The sequence below is a fragment of the Sminthopsis crassicaudata genome, chromosome 1, assembly GCF_048593235.1.
Source record: "Sminthopsis crassicaudata isolate SCR6 chromosome 1, ASM4859323v1, whole genome shotgun sequence".
In the NCBI taxonomy this organism is placed as follows: Eukaryota; Metazoa; Chordata; class Mammalia; order Dasyuromorphia; family Dasyuridae; genus Sminthopsis; species Sminthopsis crassicaudata.
In genome coordinates this window covers 660,401,173-660,419,331 of record NC_133617.1, presented here as the reverse complement: position 1 = coordinate 660,419,331, position 18,159 = coordinate 660,401,173, and the positions used below count along the sequence as shown (strand labels likewise).

Sequence of the window (18,159 nt, the reverse complement as noted above, 5' to 3'; positions counted from 1 at the left end):
GGCACACTAGGGGATACTTACAGTATGAAATAATAAATATTCATAGGATAGAGAGTTGGTAGATTTAGAGATGATCTAGTCTATCCGTTTAGGAAAGTGAGACTTAGAAGGTTGAAGAGATCTGTTGGTAAGATGGGGAGGAGTTTCCTTATAATAGAGTAGGACACAGTAGAATTGAAGATGATAGAAGAAAAGAACCAGGAGATGAATGGTGGTGTAGTAAGAAGAAGCTGAGGTTGGTTGCATGAGTATACTCAAATTCTGATTCACAGAGACAGGGGGAAAGTAGGCATTTAGGTAAGAAGTAGTTGACCAGGGCCTCTCCTGGAGGTCCCTTCCTTGGTAAAAGAACAGTAGCAGCTTTCATGTTTGCTGTTCCCACTGCAGGATGTCTGGAGGTGATGGCTCAGGTGAGTTCTATCTCCAGGGTTAGTAACTCTACAGTGACTTGGGCTCCAGGATCAGATGTCATTCTCTCTGCAATAGCTCCAAAGTATCATCCCAAGATGTTGGGGGGAGAAGATAAGACACACCAGTAGTTTGAAGCTGTTTGCCCTTGATTCCTCTTCCTTAATAGTTCTAGGTAGTCCTGTGGTGAACCCCTCTAGTGCTTCTGGCTCAGATGATTAGGAAGTACATTTTACTTTATAAAGGAGATCAACTTCATTTTAAAAAGTCAGCTTAACACATTGATCATATGTAATTAAAAACTTAATGTCAATGTGGAATTGGAAAATGAATAAAAGGATAGGGAATAAATTTGTCACTTGATCATTAGAATATCTGGAGTGATAATAGCTAATAACTATATTGATTTATATAGTGCTTTAAGTTAATAATAGTTAATATTTAAATTTTAAGGATATAGTGTTTTACTCATTTTTGTATGGTACTTAAAAGTCCACAGCTGAAATAAAGTGCTTTTCATATATTATTTCATCTGATTCTCATAAGAATCTTGTGAAGTAGCTGATATTCTTTTAATTTTGCAGAGGAGGAAAGTGAGACTGAGATAGGTTAATGACTAGTTCAGGGTCACAGAACTAGTAAGTATCTGAGGCAAGATTCAAACTTAGGTCTTGCTGATGATTCCTGGCCCAGAATTCTACCATACTACACAGTAATGGTAATAGTAACAATACACTTAAGAGTACTTTAACAAAGTAATTTGCATCCATTATAAAAGTTTATCCTTTAATCAGCCCTATGAAGTGAGCAGTGCAATAATCACAATAGCTTATGTTAATATTGAACTTTATAATAAGAACATGTATTATTCCTATTTTACAGATGATGAAATAAATTTAGAGAGGTTAAATTATGTTGCCAGGGTGACATGGCACATATATTATCATTATGCTCAGATGATACCACCATTATATTTTTCAAAATGTTTTTTATATTCATTCTCTCACTGCATTCCCAGGACATACATCTGCTGTTCTTCTGATGGCATAGAGAAGCAAAGTATGGAATACTCCAGTTTCTGAAGTATTAAAGCTACATGCTACTCAAAGAGAAAATAAAAAATGCATGATGAGAGTGAGAACACTGAGCCATGTTATCAGTACACAATTTGCAGGAGCTACTACATAATGAAAAAGAGAACATCCAAGAAATGTGTGAGTATAAAAGGAAGAGTACTAGTCCTGTGGTGAGAGCAAAGGATCACTGAGGGAAATCCTTTATGCTTCACTGCTATCGAAGCAACATCAAAAGATCTAGAACAGGAATTCTTAACTTTGCATCTGTGGACTTAAAGGGTCTGTGGACAGACTTCAGGGAGCTTCACGGACATGAAAGGGATAAAATTGTCTTTTGATATTATTGGTTTCCTTTGTAATCCTGTGTTTTATTATTCATTAAAAAAGGAAAAGGGATCCAAAGCCTTCATCAGACTGCTAAAAGGATCTAAGACATAAGAAAGAACCACTGATCTTTTGTTTAAAAAAACAAACTCTAAAACGAGCATTTATATATGCTTCGAGGTTTTCCAAACCCTTTACCAATATTGTCTCATTTGATCCATATCACAATACTGGGAAGTCAGTGCTGTTATTACCTTTATTTTTTAGATGAAAAAACCAAAGCATGAGTTTTCCAGGGCCACCCAGCTACTAAGTGTTGGAAGCAGCATTTGAATTCAGGTCTTCCATGGTGCTGCCTAACTAATAAATTATCTAGAGGAAGTCCCTAAGAATATTTCATGTAGAATCTCTGAAGGTTTATAGGGTGGGGGGATGCAGGATGAGAGGGCATGGGTGGCTTGTGATCTGCACTACTGGAAGAGGTGGTATTCACATTGATGAAGTTACTGAAGTCTATTTTGTGGAAGGCCATGGTCAAAAGAATCACTAACTGGTTGCTAGTCTTCTGGTGATGGGCCTCTATATTTAGCCAGTCTGGTCTTTGACTAGCACACACATCATTTACTGCTGAATAATAAATGTATTATTAACACTCAACATTTTTTAGTTTCATTGATTTGGGATTTGAAGGGACCTCAGAAGTCATTTAGTTCAATTCCTTAATTTTGCAAATGGGAGAGCTGAGACCCAAGGAGATTGAATAGCTCAACCAAAGCCACTCAAGGCAGGAAGCAGAAGAACTGAAATTTAAACCCAGATGCTCTGACCAGTACCATCTTGTCACTGTGGACAGCTGTGCTTCCAAGGGAATGGCTTGCTTAACTCTTCTCGTCATATAGATGCTAAAAGATACAAAGCCATGGGATTTAAACTTGGGGATGATAGGGGAACAAAAAGGCATCAGTATGCCAAGTCTGAGAAATATTTTCTTGATTTAGAAGTAATGACTTAAAAAGTTCAGGGGTGCCTCATTTTATTCTTGCCACTAGATGGCAATCTTCATACATTTAAATACCTTTTATTTGAAAGAAATGAATTGGTGGAAATCTACAAAATAGGATAAAGCAGAACGGTTAGATTTAGGCAGCATTTTATTATGAAACCCCTCTCTTTAGGAAATTCTTGTGAATTCCTAATATTTCACAAGTGAAATGAGATAAATATATGTCTAATCAATTTCTGCGCAAAAGAAGGGTTTTTATCTCCTTCAGACTTGTTAATTGACATTTGTAAAACATTAAGGACTTCTTTCTGAAGTTTTTGTTTGATTCTAAGAATTTATTTATGCAATCACATTAGAGACAACTTGGCACAGTGAAAAGAGAAAAAGCCGTAAGTTTTAACTCCAGCTCTGGTATATATATATATACATATATATATATATATATATATACACACATATATATATATATATATATATATATATATATATATATATATATACATATATATATGTGTGTGTGTGTGTGTGTGTGTGTGTGTGTGTGTGTGTGTGTTAATCTGTCAGAACCTCATTTTCTTTATTGGCAAGAAAAGTACTTTATCTTCATAGTTAAACAATTAGCTGAGGAGTATAGATAATATAAGAACTCACTGAGCCTATTGTTTGCTGATTCTAGCTATTGACTTGGCAAAATGTAGGCCTTTTTCCGGCAAGATGCTTCTAGTTTGTATGCTACCATCATATGATTCCTTGATAGATGCAACCATAAAGTTCAATCTTGTTCAATTATCCTCAGTGTGTCTTAATATCAAGTGTGACATAAAACAGGGAGATATGCTTGCTGAAGGTGTTTACAGAAGAGAAATTCCCTCAGATTGTGAGGATTTTTACTTGTTTCTCTTTGTGGATGTCAGTATGCTAATAGTACAAGACCCTAAATACCACAGAGAGAGCCTTTTTTTTTTTTTAATAAAATTCTATGGTCACTCCAAAGAAACTAGTCTTAACAATTCCTACAGGAATAAAACATATGAATGCAGAACCTATTGATGCAGTTTTGATATGCAATTGGATGACCAAGTCATTGAGTCAGTATAGTAACACTTATTTTTGGAATAGGTACAACAGATGGATAGTTATTTGAGTCCAGAATTAAATATGGATAGGAAGATTGGATTTGGGAAAATTCAGTGCCTTTGGCAGTCCTAAGCTGCTTTCTATTCATTTTTTTCAACATCAGTATTCTTATGCTATCATTTGCTTGGAAATCATGGAGGGCCAATATCTTCAAGAGCTTAGAACATTACCTAGCATACCATAAATAATTTAGAAATGCATTTTGAGTGACTGACAGAAGAATCAAGGTTATGGGGCAATGCAAGACAACAGGGAAGGTAAGTAAGGTGCCAGCATATGACTAATGATGATTTGAATGCAAGAAGTAGAATAAATGAGATCATCATAGACACATAGATGCTTAGAAAGTAGTCACATATCATAAGCAGGATATTTGTAGTTTAAAGGCTGTACTTGTATCCATGAAATATGAAAAGACATTTTTTCTTTTAACCTTCTTATCTTTTCTCCAAGCATAGGTTCCCCCCCATGACTAATCTCTTCTTGAATATTACCTCATGCTGATATTTTTCTTTCCCTTCTTCCTTTCCTATGTGTTCCTATACTGCCAAATTAAAGAAATTAATGACATTCCATCTCATATTTATCATATTGACAAAGATGACAAAAAAGGGAAGTAAAAAATTTTGGAGGGGCTGTGGGAAAACAGGCACATTGATATAACCATTCAGGAAAGTAATTAGAAATAATATTCAACAAGTGTATACACATTGACTCAGCCACAAATATTCAAAAGAGATCAAAGAAATAGTAAAAAGATCTTACATATAAAATATTCATAACTTTTTGTTGGCAAAAACTTGGAAAAAATCAAGAGATTCAAGATGCAAAATGAGCCATAAATATACATATTTACATATGTACATATATACATATACCAAACATTTGTGTATAATCAATGAAGGACTTTGCTTTGCTTGACTATATATTTGTTACAAGGAATTTGTTTATCTTTTCTCTTTATTTTTCAGGGTGATGGGGGTAGAGAAAATAGATTTCTATTAAAGAAAGTGGATAGACTCAGAGTGCCAAATGAAGCATATTTATTTTTTAGACAGGCTAATGTGAGAATTTCATTTACATAACTATACATATTTGTAACAGTGTTTATTTTTCCTGCCTTCTCAATGGGTAAAAGAAGAGATGGGTTAAAATAAAATAAAATTGAATTTTAAATAAATCGACAGATGTGAGGTCCATATATAGATAATGAATGTGGCATAGCACTTTCAGGGCAGGTAGGTGGGTCTTGGACTGAGCCTTGGACTGAGAACCAGGAAAAATCTTCCTCTTCCTGAGTTCAAATCCAGCCTCAGAAACTTAATAGGAGTCACAGAGAATCTGATGTTACTGAAGTGGCTGAACAACAAAGAACACATAGCACTCTTACATGATGATAATAATAATAATAATAGGTAACATTTAAATAGCATCCGTTTATGTGCTAGGCCTTACAATTTACAATTACGGAGCCTGGTATTTTGCGATTATCTCATTTCATCCTGTTAAAACAGCAACCATGGGAAGTAGATGCTGTTCTCATTTTCATTTTACAGATGAGGAACTGAGGCAAACAGAAGGTAAGTGACTTGCTTATGGTTAAAAAACTAGTAAGTATCTGTGGTTGTAGTAAGTCTTCTAGATTTCACTGTGCTGTTTTACTTAATTCTCTTACTTTGTTACAGGAGAGCTCTCATGGAGTGGGGGTAATTTTTAAATGTTTGTTTTGTAAAAACAAAGCTTATCAAAAAAAGCTCATATTAAAAGCCCTATACAGAACATTAGGTGGATGCTTTAAAGAGGATTTATGGAAGGATGTGGTCAAGAATTAAACAGGATGGGGCAGCTAGGTGGCACAGTGGATAGAGCACCAGCCCTGAATTCAGGAGGACCCGAGTTCAAATCTGGTCTCAGACACTTAATACTTCCTAGCTGGCCAAGTCACTTAACCCCAGCCAAAAAAAAAAAAAAAAAAAAAAAAAAAAAGAAAGAAAAAGAATTAAACGGGATGAGAAAGTATGGGTGGATTGTGACTTGTACCTATAGGAGGAATGCCTACATTGATTACTGTTCATTTAAGAATTGAAAGAATGGAAGTATAAGTATAATCATAGAAGAATAAGTACTGGATCTCTGATTTCAAATTCCTGGATGAAGAAATTGCCATTGCAGATCAATATATTCTTTGTAGTTGAGAGTCCAGGGTCCCACAGCTATTACATACCAAAAATGAAGATTGAATCCAGGTCTTTCTGTCTCTGAGATCAGTTGTTTATCCACTATGCTATGATGTTTCTTATAAGCTTACAAATGTCAAATATTAGCATCAGATCTCCAAAACCCTTGTGGGAATTCTTAGTTAAGATGCCGAATCTTAATTTAGCCATTGGATTCCTAGCAGAGTGGTCTATGAAAAGATGATTGTGTGAAGAAACATGTCCTGATAATGAAAGTTGTTTGATAATGGAATGGATTACTTGAATGAGGTTGGGACATCACTATCTATGGATGGTCATGGTAGTGCGGATGATGATAATTGATGTTGGTGATAACAGTATTAGTTGGTGGCAATGGCAACAATGATGACAAGGATAATGACTGACAATAATCTCCCAGGGTCAAAGACTATACTGATTAGGTCCCATTGTACAGTACATTAGTTATTTGAAAAAAAAAAGGCGTTTAATGGATACTTTTGTTTAATAATTCATATTATCAGCCATAATTATCATCTCCATAGGCCCACAGGACTGACCTTACACGTTGGCATGGTAGACATAATGTCTGCTTTTCCAACTATCTCACATACTCAGTATTGTATACTATATCCTAATAATAGGGAATAAAGTCTTTTATTGTCCTATTAGAGATAAAGCTAAAAATGAAATATTCCTGGTAGAAGTAATACATTGATTTAAATTCACATTAAGGTGTATAGTTGATAAGAAATTCTCTCTTAAGGGTAAGTTTTACTTTGGGAAGTGGGAGGAATGAAGGGGAGGGGGCTGGAACAAGAAAGGAATTATTATCTTTAGATAGATTAACAGAGAGGTGGGATGGAGCTCAGAGAAGAGACTGCAACCCATTGAAAATAATCTCTTATTTTCTGATTCTCCCCCTCCCCTAAACCTAGCCCTATATGTCCTTCTCCATTTCATAGTACCTCACTGAACTTGCCATGATGAATAATAAAATATCACAAATTCTCATTTGTCTGGGATTAATTAAATCAAATACTGCTTAAAATCATGTTATGATTCTGGTCAGCTTTGATTTCACCAGGGATACAGAGACTTGAGTTGACTATAAATTGGCAGAAGAGCAGAGCAGACTGAAACTATTCACATCCTCTCATTTATCCTGTGTAATTTCTCACTATGATTCAGCTGTATGTCTTAGCCATAAATTTGCCCTTGTTCCTAAATTCTGTTTCTTTAGATAATATCACCAGATAGTTCCACCTCCCTTTACCGAAGTTCTGATTTCTTTTTAACTCTTCCATCTCTTCTATCTTTATGTCTAATCAATGGCCAGATCTTATTGATTTCACCTTTATATTATCTCTCACACTTTTTCCATTGTCAAAACTCTAGTTTAGTCATTTATCATCTGGACTTTTGTAGAGTCTTCAAATTGTCCTTTCTGCTTCTAGTGTCTCCCCTTTTCATCTGTTCTTCACATAATCACACAATTCCACTTATGCTTTGCTCTGATATTGAAAGATCTTCAATGACTTTACATTGCTTACTCAATATTGCATAAACTCCTTAGCTTGGCATTCAAAGCCCTCCACCATATATCCCTAATCTATCATAAAGACTGAAATTATACTCTATTCCTTGACATTCAGTATTCTAACAGAACTGAAGTATTTGCTGGCTCTTGATCTTATTTTGCCTTCTTCCATCCCTGCATCTTTGGTTTAACCATTCCCTATGCCTAGAGTGGATTCCTCTTCCCAATCTCCATATTGGCTTACTGAAATCTCATCCTTCAGGATCCAAATCTCTATAGCTGGAAGTAAGTTCTTCAAAATTTCCAGAGAATGTGATCTGAAGTTCTCCTTTGTACTTTTCACATTCTGACTCCGCTATGCTTGAGTTTGACATGAGTGTATAATACCTCCCCTCACTTCACCATCCCATACTTCCTCCATCCTCATCATTGCCTTACATTCTTTAGAATCTAAGACCCTTAAGAGTAGAGCCTGCACTTTATTTATATTTAGAGCTCAGCATAGCATCTTGTATAGAATATGTAGATGCTTAATAACAACTTATTGAATTGAACTTGTTGACATGACAAGACATAAATGTCACTTGATTTCTTCATAATCTTCCAGAGAGGAGAGATGGTGTCCAATTATGCTATATTTGGTAAAATGTTTGGTTAACACAGAAGAATTTTTTCAGGGGAAGCACTTATCTGTCAAAATAATTTCTGATGTTCAAGGAGGGTCTTCTATGGGTATATTTTATATTATTGGGTTGACATCTTATTGTTTGTCAATAATTTGGACTAGGTTATTTCACAATCAAAATCAAAGAGGAGCAGGCTGGGTCAAGAAATGGTCAGAAGCAACTGCATCAAAATTTGGCTTCTCCCCAAGAACATTTTCCTCTGGGTTTTTAATATGACATCAAAGACAAACTGGACTGAAGACTGCCTGATGTCAGCATTTTCTGATATACTTGCTGTGCTCTCCATAAATAACTTTTAAAAACTGGAAGGAAGAAGTATTCTTGAATAAATTCCATTCTTCTCACTCAATAAGCCTTAGCAAGTCTAATCACAGCCATGTTTTAGAGATAGATTTTGGAGATAGGGTTGGGGCAGCAAGGGAGAGAGTAAAGAGATGCCTTTGTTGTATAGCACCAATTTCATCATTTCAGCTAACCTACAATGCAGAATTTACTCATTCTGTATCTGTTATCTTAAGACAGATACATACAATGCTAATAATAAATGATAATTTATGTTATTGAGCTTCTGGTACCAAGATTCAATTCAAACAGCATTTATTATATGCATCACTGTGTGTTAGGCAGTGGGAGAAATGTCAAGTTTCTCTTCCTACCCTCATGTATTTTACAGTTTAGTAGAGAGAAATGACATTGATACCTATAATTCAAAATAATTTATTACATCTGGTACAGAGAGATGTGAAACAAAATTCTGATGACCAAGAAAGGAAGAAAATTTTGCTGTTAAATGGGTAATTAGGAAAGGCTTCATGGGAAATAGCATTTTAGGGTTAAAAGTATAGTTAGAAATTCAACAGAGCAAAGGAAGAGGAAAGCATTCTATGTATAAGAAACAAAGATGGTGAACAATGAAGACAAAGAAAGGGGAAAGTTCGGGGTGTATTTGGGGAATAAGTGATAATCTGGTTTTATTGAATTACTAAGAACATGAAAGAGAAAAGGATGTAATAAGATTGGAAAGGTAAGATGGTCAGGTTGTGGAAGCTTCTGATGCTGAAAGAACAGTTTGAATATTACTGAGAAGATCCTAGGGAGTAAAATTTTGGAAAAGAGTAGTGACATGACTATATGTGTGTATCAGGGAAATTATTTGAAATTAGTTTGAACGGGTGTGTGTGTGTGTGTGTGTGTGTGTGTTTAGTAGTAGTAGTAGTAGTAGTAGCAGTAGTAGTAGTAGTAGTAGTAGTAGTAGTAGTAGTAGTAGTGTGGGGAGGAGATAGGTGGGAAAGACTCCTAAGAAGGCTAAATCAATTTAGAGATAAAACAGGATAATATGGTTCAGTGGCTAGAGTCTTGAACTGGGAACCTGGAAAACCAGTGTCCAAATTGTGCTGTAGTACCTGTTAGCTGTGTGACTGAGTACATCATTCAATCTCTCTGAATCTGAGTTTACTACATTTGTAAAATGGGTATAAATGATATCTACCTTATAGGGTTAGTGTGAAGATCAAATGAGATAATGCCTATAAAGTGCTTTTCAAATGTTAAAGCACTATATAAATATTTGTTATTAATAGTGAATAGAATCAATAAGATAATACTGAATTTTTACTACACTTGCATGAGATGATATAGTAAAATTAATTTAAGAATATTCAAAGTATTCAAAAGAAGGAAAAAATGTCTATCTATTGAATGGGTCAGCAACATTGACTTACCACCCTTGCAAAGGAAACGTGTCTTGGTAGAAAGAGTGCTAGACTTGAAACCAGGAAACACCCATTCTCAACTCTGGTCCTTGATACTTATTAGCTTATAATAATACACTTACCTGGACAAGCTACTTAAGATCTTAGAATTTGTCTTTCCTCATCTGTAAAATGGGGATAAGAATCCCTGAGATTGGCATCTTATAACATTATGGTGAGGATTAAATGAAATAATGAATATAAAAACTTTGTAGACTTTAAAGAGGCTGTCCTAAGAGTCTTAATGTAGCTTGAAGGTTGGTTATTTTGGCAATTGAGGTTAAGGGACTTGCCCAGGGTCACACAGCTAGGAAGTATTAAGTGTCTGAAACCAGATATGAACTCAGGTCCTGCTGACTTCAGGGCTGGTGCTCTATCCACTGTACCACTTAGCTGCCCCATAGTTTGAAGTTTTAATAGCTAAAATTTATGCTAAAATAATTTAAAACTGTACTAAAAACTTAAATAGCTTAAAAACTTTATTAAAACTCTTGGGATATACATAAATGACAACTAATATTCTCTTGAGGGTATAACAATATTTTTTTCTAGGAAGGAAAGCTTATGTTAATATATTAAATACTCTTGGCTGGTTACTTGTCTATAGCTGTGTAACCAAGAATAATTAACTGATTCTACAAAGGAGTCATATCCATGACCATAGTCTCATTAACGACATATTTATAGACCATAGGCTAGCTAGCTACACACAGCTGAAAACTCACTCTAGAAAGATGCTCTCTAAGTCATGCCAGCAAAATAAGATGGAATGACAGACAATCTTTTATGAATATTTGCTGCAGCTGATCTTTGGAATGAATAAAGCTTAATAAAGACTTAGTGACCACATCATGATGCATGTTAATATATTAGCACAATTATTAATTGATTAATTAATTACCCTGAGTTCAAAAGACTGCTTCCAACCCTTGTTAGCAAGGGTAGAAATGGGCAAATCGCTTCTTCTCAGCTTCATTCCTTTCACTTGTATAATGTGAATAATATCTGTAATATATGCCTGATGAAGAGTTCTGAGGTCCTGCTGAACTAAATAGATATAAAATATCAATTCTGATTATGATAAGTGCTCCATATGGATTTTCCCAGGTTAGGGATTCTATTTTCCTTTGTTGATGAGCATGTTTTAAAATTCATGCGAGTTAAATTTGGTCTTTGAAGCAGGTTTCCTTTCAGTTAAAGTGAATCTGTATGTCACTAGCGTCTGTGCAGAGGGTGGGGACTGGTGCTAATCAGACTCTATAGAGGATAGATCGATGTCCCTAGTGTCAGGAAGATCTTACTTCAAATCCAGCACCACCCACTTACCAGCTGGGTGACTCTGGGCAAGTCATTTTGTTTGTGTTAATATCCTCTACTGTAAAATGGGGATTATAATAGCACCTGCCTTCTAGATCTGTTTTAAAAATCAAATGAGATAACGTTAGTAAGTCCTTAGTACAGTGCCTGGCATATAGTAAGTGTTATATAAATATTAGTTGTTATTATTGTTGTCATTGTTATTAGATCATTGGGGAGTCATTCTGCACCTCAGTTTCTCTGTTGGTAAAATGAGGAAGTTGGATAAGTTCATCTTTAAAGTCTTTTCCTGCTATGAAAGTCTTTGATGCTAAGATATTCATCCCCCTTGGGCATTGCCACTATCAACTGACAGTTAAAGGGATTCCAACCTGCTGGCACTCAGGTTTAATTCTTTTTAAAGGAATTTTATTAAAGAAAATTTTGTTGTTCAGTTGTTTTCGGTCATATCTGACTCTTTGTGATCCTGTTTGGGTTTTTTTTCCTTTTTGCAAAGATACCAAGGTGTTCTTTTCCAGCTCATTTTACAGATGAAGAAACTGAGGCAAACAGAGTGATCAATATGACTAAATAGCTTCTTTTCTGTTTGCTGAGTTGCTAGGTGCAGCAGCCTTCTTGGTTTGCCAATTTTCCTTTATATTATTATTTATTATTATGCTCAGCTCCTGCCCAGGATATAAGGGGCTAAGATTACATCAGAAATTCACAAAAGTTATATTTTGCTGAGCCAAAAGGTTTGAATTTATGCCACAAACTAGCCCCAAATGCAACTGATTGATCATGTTCTCTGCAGGCAAAGGAGGGTTAGGAACTCAGGAAGTCACCAAAAGTAATAATTTTAACATCCTCATGAAAAGAGCAAGCCTTTTTTCTTCCTTTTTGTTAATTCTCTAACTCAGTTTGCTAAAGATAGGCCAATAGAATTAGACCTATTTGTTATGTGATTCAGAAAAGTCAAAGAGCAGAGGAGATTTATATAACTTACCTCAAAGTACAGTATTTTCCAAGATATAGGAGTGGGAGTCAAATTTTTCATATATTAATTAAGCATATATATAATGTTTCCATGCCTGAAAACAATTTTCATGCCATATCCTTCTTAGGAAGTCTTCTAAGATAGCCAACTGTCAAATTGTATCAAGGGCTGAAATTGGAGTCATGAAGACTAAAATTCAAACTTTGCCTTTGATACTTATTAGTTGTGTGAGCCTGGACAACTCATTTTTTCCTCTCTGTCTCAGTTTCCTCATCTATAAAACGGGGATAATTATATTCAAAGGGTGCTTGTGAAAATTAAATGAGATAGCATACAAATTGCTTTACAAACTTTACATATAGATATTACTTCTTTTTTGGTAGTTTAGGATAGAAAACTTTCTTTTTTAAGTAAATGTTTTAAAAACAACAGCAGAAACACTAATGTTATCTTCCTCATATAGAACCCCACCTCATAATAAGAAATGTCCTTGCCAGTATTCTCTTCCCTATATAGAACCCATTTGAAAATTATATATATATATATATATACATTTAAGGAAAAGGAAACCAAAATTTTGGCTATAAATGAAATCACATGTCTTATTCTGTACTTCTAGTTCACCACTTCTGGGGAAAAAAGGCATTACGCTGCTCCTACCTTAGAGAACTTAGACTTTTGGTTTTGTTCCATTGAGAAATAGTGGGTTTTTCAGTAGCATGTCAAGAGGATATGTGTGAATGTACAATCATGTAAATATGTCTGTATATCCTTAAATGTGTAAAGATTTCCCCGGAAGATCAAAGACTTGTGGTGTATAGAAAGATTGAGTTCTCTAATTACATGTGAGGTGATTCAAAAAAACCAAGACCCCAAACATCCAGGTTGGGATGAATGGGAGGAAGGGATGTTATCCTAATAAATAAAATAAATTAATAAATTAAATCACTTTCCCTGATTTCACTTGCTTAGGCTGCTGTTCTTTATTCCCTCCAGCACCTTAGGTTAAAAAAAATCTTATATAAAGACTGCTTGCCATCTGGGGGAGGGGGTTGGGAGAGGAAGGGAAAAAATCTGAATAGAAGTAAGTGCAAGGGATAATGTTGTAAAAAATTACCCATGCATATGTACTGTCAAAAAATGTTATAATTATAAAATAAAATAAAAAATTAAAAAAAAAATCTTATATAAAGGCAAAGGCAAATTCAGGACTACAGGGAAATTGGTAGAATCTGATGAAACAATCTCCTATATAAGCAGTTAATGAAGTAAAGATTTCAGGTCTTTACCTGGTTTGATTTCACTGCAGACTAATATTAAGGATTGAGGATCCAATTTTTTGACATGGTCTCATGCCTAAGCATGAATGATTAGAGGCAGATATTAATCTTTCCTTCCCTACCTCCATCCCTCTCCTCCTTTCTCTGTCCTTTGGCTCCATACTTTTGGAATGAAGGAATAGGAAGACTGAGGGGGATGGAAACAGAAACAGAGAAAGGATCAAATCCCAGCTCACTATAGCATGACTTGGTATTACATAGATTTGGATATTCCATGGGTCAACTACTTGATAGAGCAACCTAAACAATTTGATATAACAGGCAGATGGAGAGGAGGAGTTACAGTGCAGACTTGTAATTTTACTAGTATAAGGATTGGGGCAACTAGGTGGCACAGTGGATAGACATAAAAAAGCCCTAAAGTCAGGAGGACTTGAGTTCAAATCTGGCCTCAGATATTTAACACTTCCTAGCAGTGTGACCTTGGGCAAGTCACTTAACTCCAATTGCCTCAGCAAAACAAACAAAAAACTAGAATAAGGATTACCAGTGAGGAAAAACTCTCTGCCAAAGCAGACTAACAGCTACTTTGTAACTTAACAGTAGAAGAGAACTGCCTGGGATACCGAAGGGTTAAATGATTTGCCCAGAATCATTTGGGGATCACATAACCATTGTGTATCAAAGTAAACTGAAAACTGAGGCCCTCTGATTTGGATGCCAATATTCTAACCATTATACCATACTGTCTCTTAGAGAATGGTACAATGGTGTTATATAAGAAACTGCTGTAATCACCATCACCACCACCATCATCACCACCAGCATCATCACCACCACCACCATCGTCACCATCATCATCTTCACTACCACCACCAGCAGTACCAGTACCAGTACCAGTATCACCTCTATGATCTTGCAACAAAACTGGACCTAGAGTCTGATGACCTAAGTTCGAATTTTGAGTCTTTTTGGGCAAATCTCTTCCCTTGTCTAATCTTCCTTTTTTATATACAAGATAAGGTCATTGGACTTGTGACCTAGAAGATCTCTACCACTTCTACATTGTTGTTCAACAATCGTTTATGTTTAACTTCTGTAGTTGTAATTCAACTCTCTTGTTTTCACAGTGGAGATATAATATAGCTTCCACATAAGGGAGTATGCAAATGATATCACAACAAAGGTCAATTTAGACCAAATAGCAGCCTGCCTACCAAGTTTAATTTAAGAGGAAACAGGATGTCCTGCTCCTCTGTCCCCAATATCTCATTTATTACTTTGCCACAGAGTCTGGGATTCAGCCATCAGATAGTTATACATTTTGGTTAAGATACTGCCTTCTTTAAGAGGGCTCACTTTCCTCAACACCAAAATGAGAGGTTTAGGCTAGATGAACTCAGAGGTACTTTGTAGTTCTAAATCTATGATTCTGTAATTAGTATATGGCCCCAAAATTTAAGATTCTTATGAGTTGCTGCATTTTATGCAAGTGTTATATTGTTCAATGTTTTGTTCTCAGCTGTATTCATTGATTTCCTTTAATAATTTCTCCTCATTTGAGATCATACTAAAGTCGACTAGTCTCCTCTTTTGTCCTTTTTTGTACTTTGTGTAGGTATTACTTCATGAATTTGCCCACTTGTGTTCCAGGCTCAATTTTGTTTTAGAATAATTTACTTTTACTATTGTTCAAACGAATATGCAAAGTAGCAAAATAATGACAAGTGACCTGAAAGATAAATTTACATTTTTCCCTTTTCAGTTTGAAGTCTCAACTCTTATAGTATGGTCTCCTGATTTTCCATGATTCTTAGATAGATTACTACAATCTCTTTTTTATAGCTCTCAAGTAGACTTGGCTAAGGTTCATTAGGCTTCTTTTTAAACTTTGACCATCTATCTATCATCCATCCCTCCATCTTTACTGTGATATTGTATCATTAGCAGTTCCTCATATCCACATTTTTGAATGCCATACTAGCTTTAGCTCCATTATTATCCTAGAAGTAAATGTTAAAGTGTAAAGGGCACCGGAATATGATTTGGAAACCATGGATTCTGATTCTGATTTTGTCTGTTACCATTTATATGAACAAGTTCGCACACCTCTATAAGTTTCACTTTTCTTATAAATATGAGTTTTGTATTAGAGGAATGAACAGAAATTAATTCACATTGGAAAGGACTTTAGAAATCATAGTCTGAACCCTTTGTTGTACCAGTGAGGCCACAGAGACATTGAGAGGATAATGGACAACGATTGTTCTTCCATATGAAGCCTCTTTTGACTCCATTTTTGGAGGCAGAATTCTGGTCTCTTTTGAAATTACATTTCCTATCTTCTTGTTAAAGGAGTTTTAACCCAAGTAATATACAGAATACATATAGCTTTTCTATCCATTTATAAGAAAAGCATCAACAGACATATTTTCAGGATGGCCTCTCATAAAACTGTTTCAAGCACAATTGAAGTCATACTAGGAAACCCATAGGAGGGAAGGAATATCACCAATACTGATTAGAGAACTAAGTGTCTATTGCAGTCTTATCACTGCCCACATGTGCTACTGTGACTGGAACACCCTTTTTAACACACACACACACACACACACACACACACACACACACACACACACACACACACACTGTGTGCCCATAAAGGCAAAGAAAGACTAATTAGCTATGGTTGACAAATGCATCTCTTACCTCAGTAACAGCAAAACTTCTCTTGCCACAGGGAACCACCTTATACCACTTGTCATGAAGCACATCCATAAATCCATGTGACTTGTACTGGCTGATAAGTTCTGATATATTTGAGGTCAGTGGAGAGTTTGGAGGAAGGCCAATGCCATAGCCTAGGAGAAAATACAGTTCCAAATGACATTTCCTCCATTGTTCCTAAGAGGCTACAATAGATATCTTTGATTTAATATCAAGCATGATCATGGGAATTAAGGTCTTGAATTTTATTAAGCACCTTTCTTTCAAAGGATTCAAAGATATTTGTATATATTTTCACTTTTAGACTAATCATTTCCCTGTTAAAGAACCAGATGAGTCTATATGCCTCTAACTGAGGTAATAGAAAGCAAACTTTGCTCTAAAAGTCAGGATATCTGGTTTCTACAATCTCTTTTTTATAGCTCTCAAGTAGACTTGGCTAAGGTTCATTAGGCTTCTTTTTAAACTTTGACCATCTATCTATCATCCATCCCTCCATCTTTACTGTGATATTGTATCATTAGCAGTTCCTCATATCCACATTTTTGAATGCCATATTAGCTTTAGCTCCATTATTATCCTAGAAGTAAATGTTAAAGTGGAAAGAGCACTGGAATATGATTTGCCATTTTAGTTTGTGTAAGCTTTGATTTCCTTTCTGGTTTGATTTCTGATCTCTAACATACATTTTAACTCTAATGTAGTATGCCTTTCATTGATAAGAAATCTTGGAAGGAGAATTAGGAGTCCAGGAAACATCATATACCAAGTCTATTTTTCCTACCCTAGTTGATGTTTTCAAGGAGGACAATTTACCCAGTGGGAAAACCATGACATCACTGGGTGTACACTCAAGAAAGAAGTTGCTTTCATATGAGAGGTTTGATGTGAGATGTGGAGGGAAGATAGGGATGGAGAGAAAATCATACCATGTAAGCCTGGAGGCAGTAGCAAGGCAACCAGAGATACCAAGCCACATGTATACCTAGAGAGAATGTTGGAGTACAGATCAACTTGGACCTACATTTACTGCTGAGTTAGGAGAGTATGAGGCCATTGGAACAGGCATGTGACATGCATACACTTCCTATATTAAGACACATAACCTTTAAGATATATATACAGCCATAAAAGGAAAAACTCTGTATTTAACTTTTGATTGGAGTTCTCCATTGTTAAAAGAGTATATAAGTTAGTATACTGCCTGATTAAAAAAGGGGGAAACATCTTTTCTACGCCATGTAATCGATTCCTGCATAAAAGCACCGCTTAACTCCTTGGCAGTTCGACTCAGTGTGATTCTTCTGATGCAGAAGCCGGTGGTACCCCGAAGACCCCAGAGAGGAGGGTAAGTAGAGGGCAGATACTCCTCCCCCACCAGAAGCACGCCAGGACCCCCAGGCTTAACAAGAGAAAACCATATATGACCCCCAGCATGGAAGTAGCCTTTGCTTGGTAATTATATTAAACTAGTAATGGAGCTCCATATAATGCAGCACCAATATATAATGGTTATATGATATATAATAATATAATGTTCAATATTATTAAGAAATCAAGCAAATTTACTTTCTGATGGGCCCCTCAGAAAAGAATTTTATCTCTTTCTTCTTATCCCAAACCTGCTTAATCCACATAACACAAAGTATTGGTGTAATACAAGTTCTAGTTTATTTCTTCAGTGTTTTTCAATAATTTGTTTTCAATCACAGTTCTAAGGCATAATTTCCGTCATTCCC

The 18,159-nt window shown here is 35.5% G+C and overlaps 1 protein-coding gene across 1 annotated transcript in view; it reads right to left on the bottom strand.

The window, feature by feature from the left end:
• Positions 1-18,159, bottom strand: part of GRIN3A (glutamate ionotropic receptor NMDA type subunit 3A) — a 202,088-nt gene that overhangs the window by 30,408 nt on the left and 153,521 nt on the right. Inside the window, exon 6 of the mRNA XM_074282997.1 lies at positions 16,403-16,554. Within this exon, the coding sequence (XP_074139098.1) occupies positions 16,403-16,554 (152 nt within the window). The remainder of the gene's footprint in view (positions 1-16,402; positions 16,555-18,159) is intronic.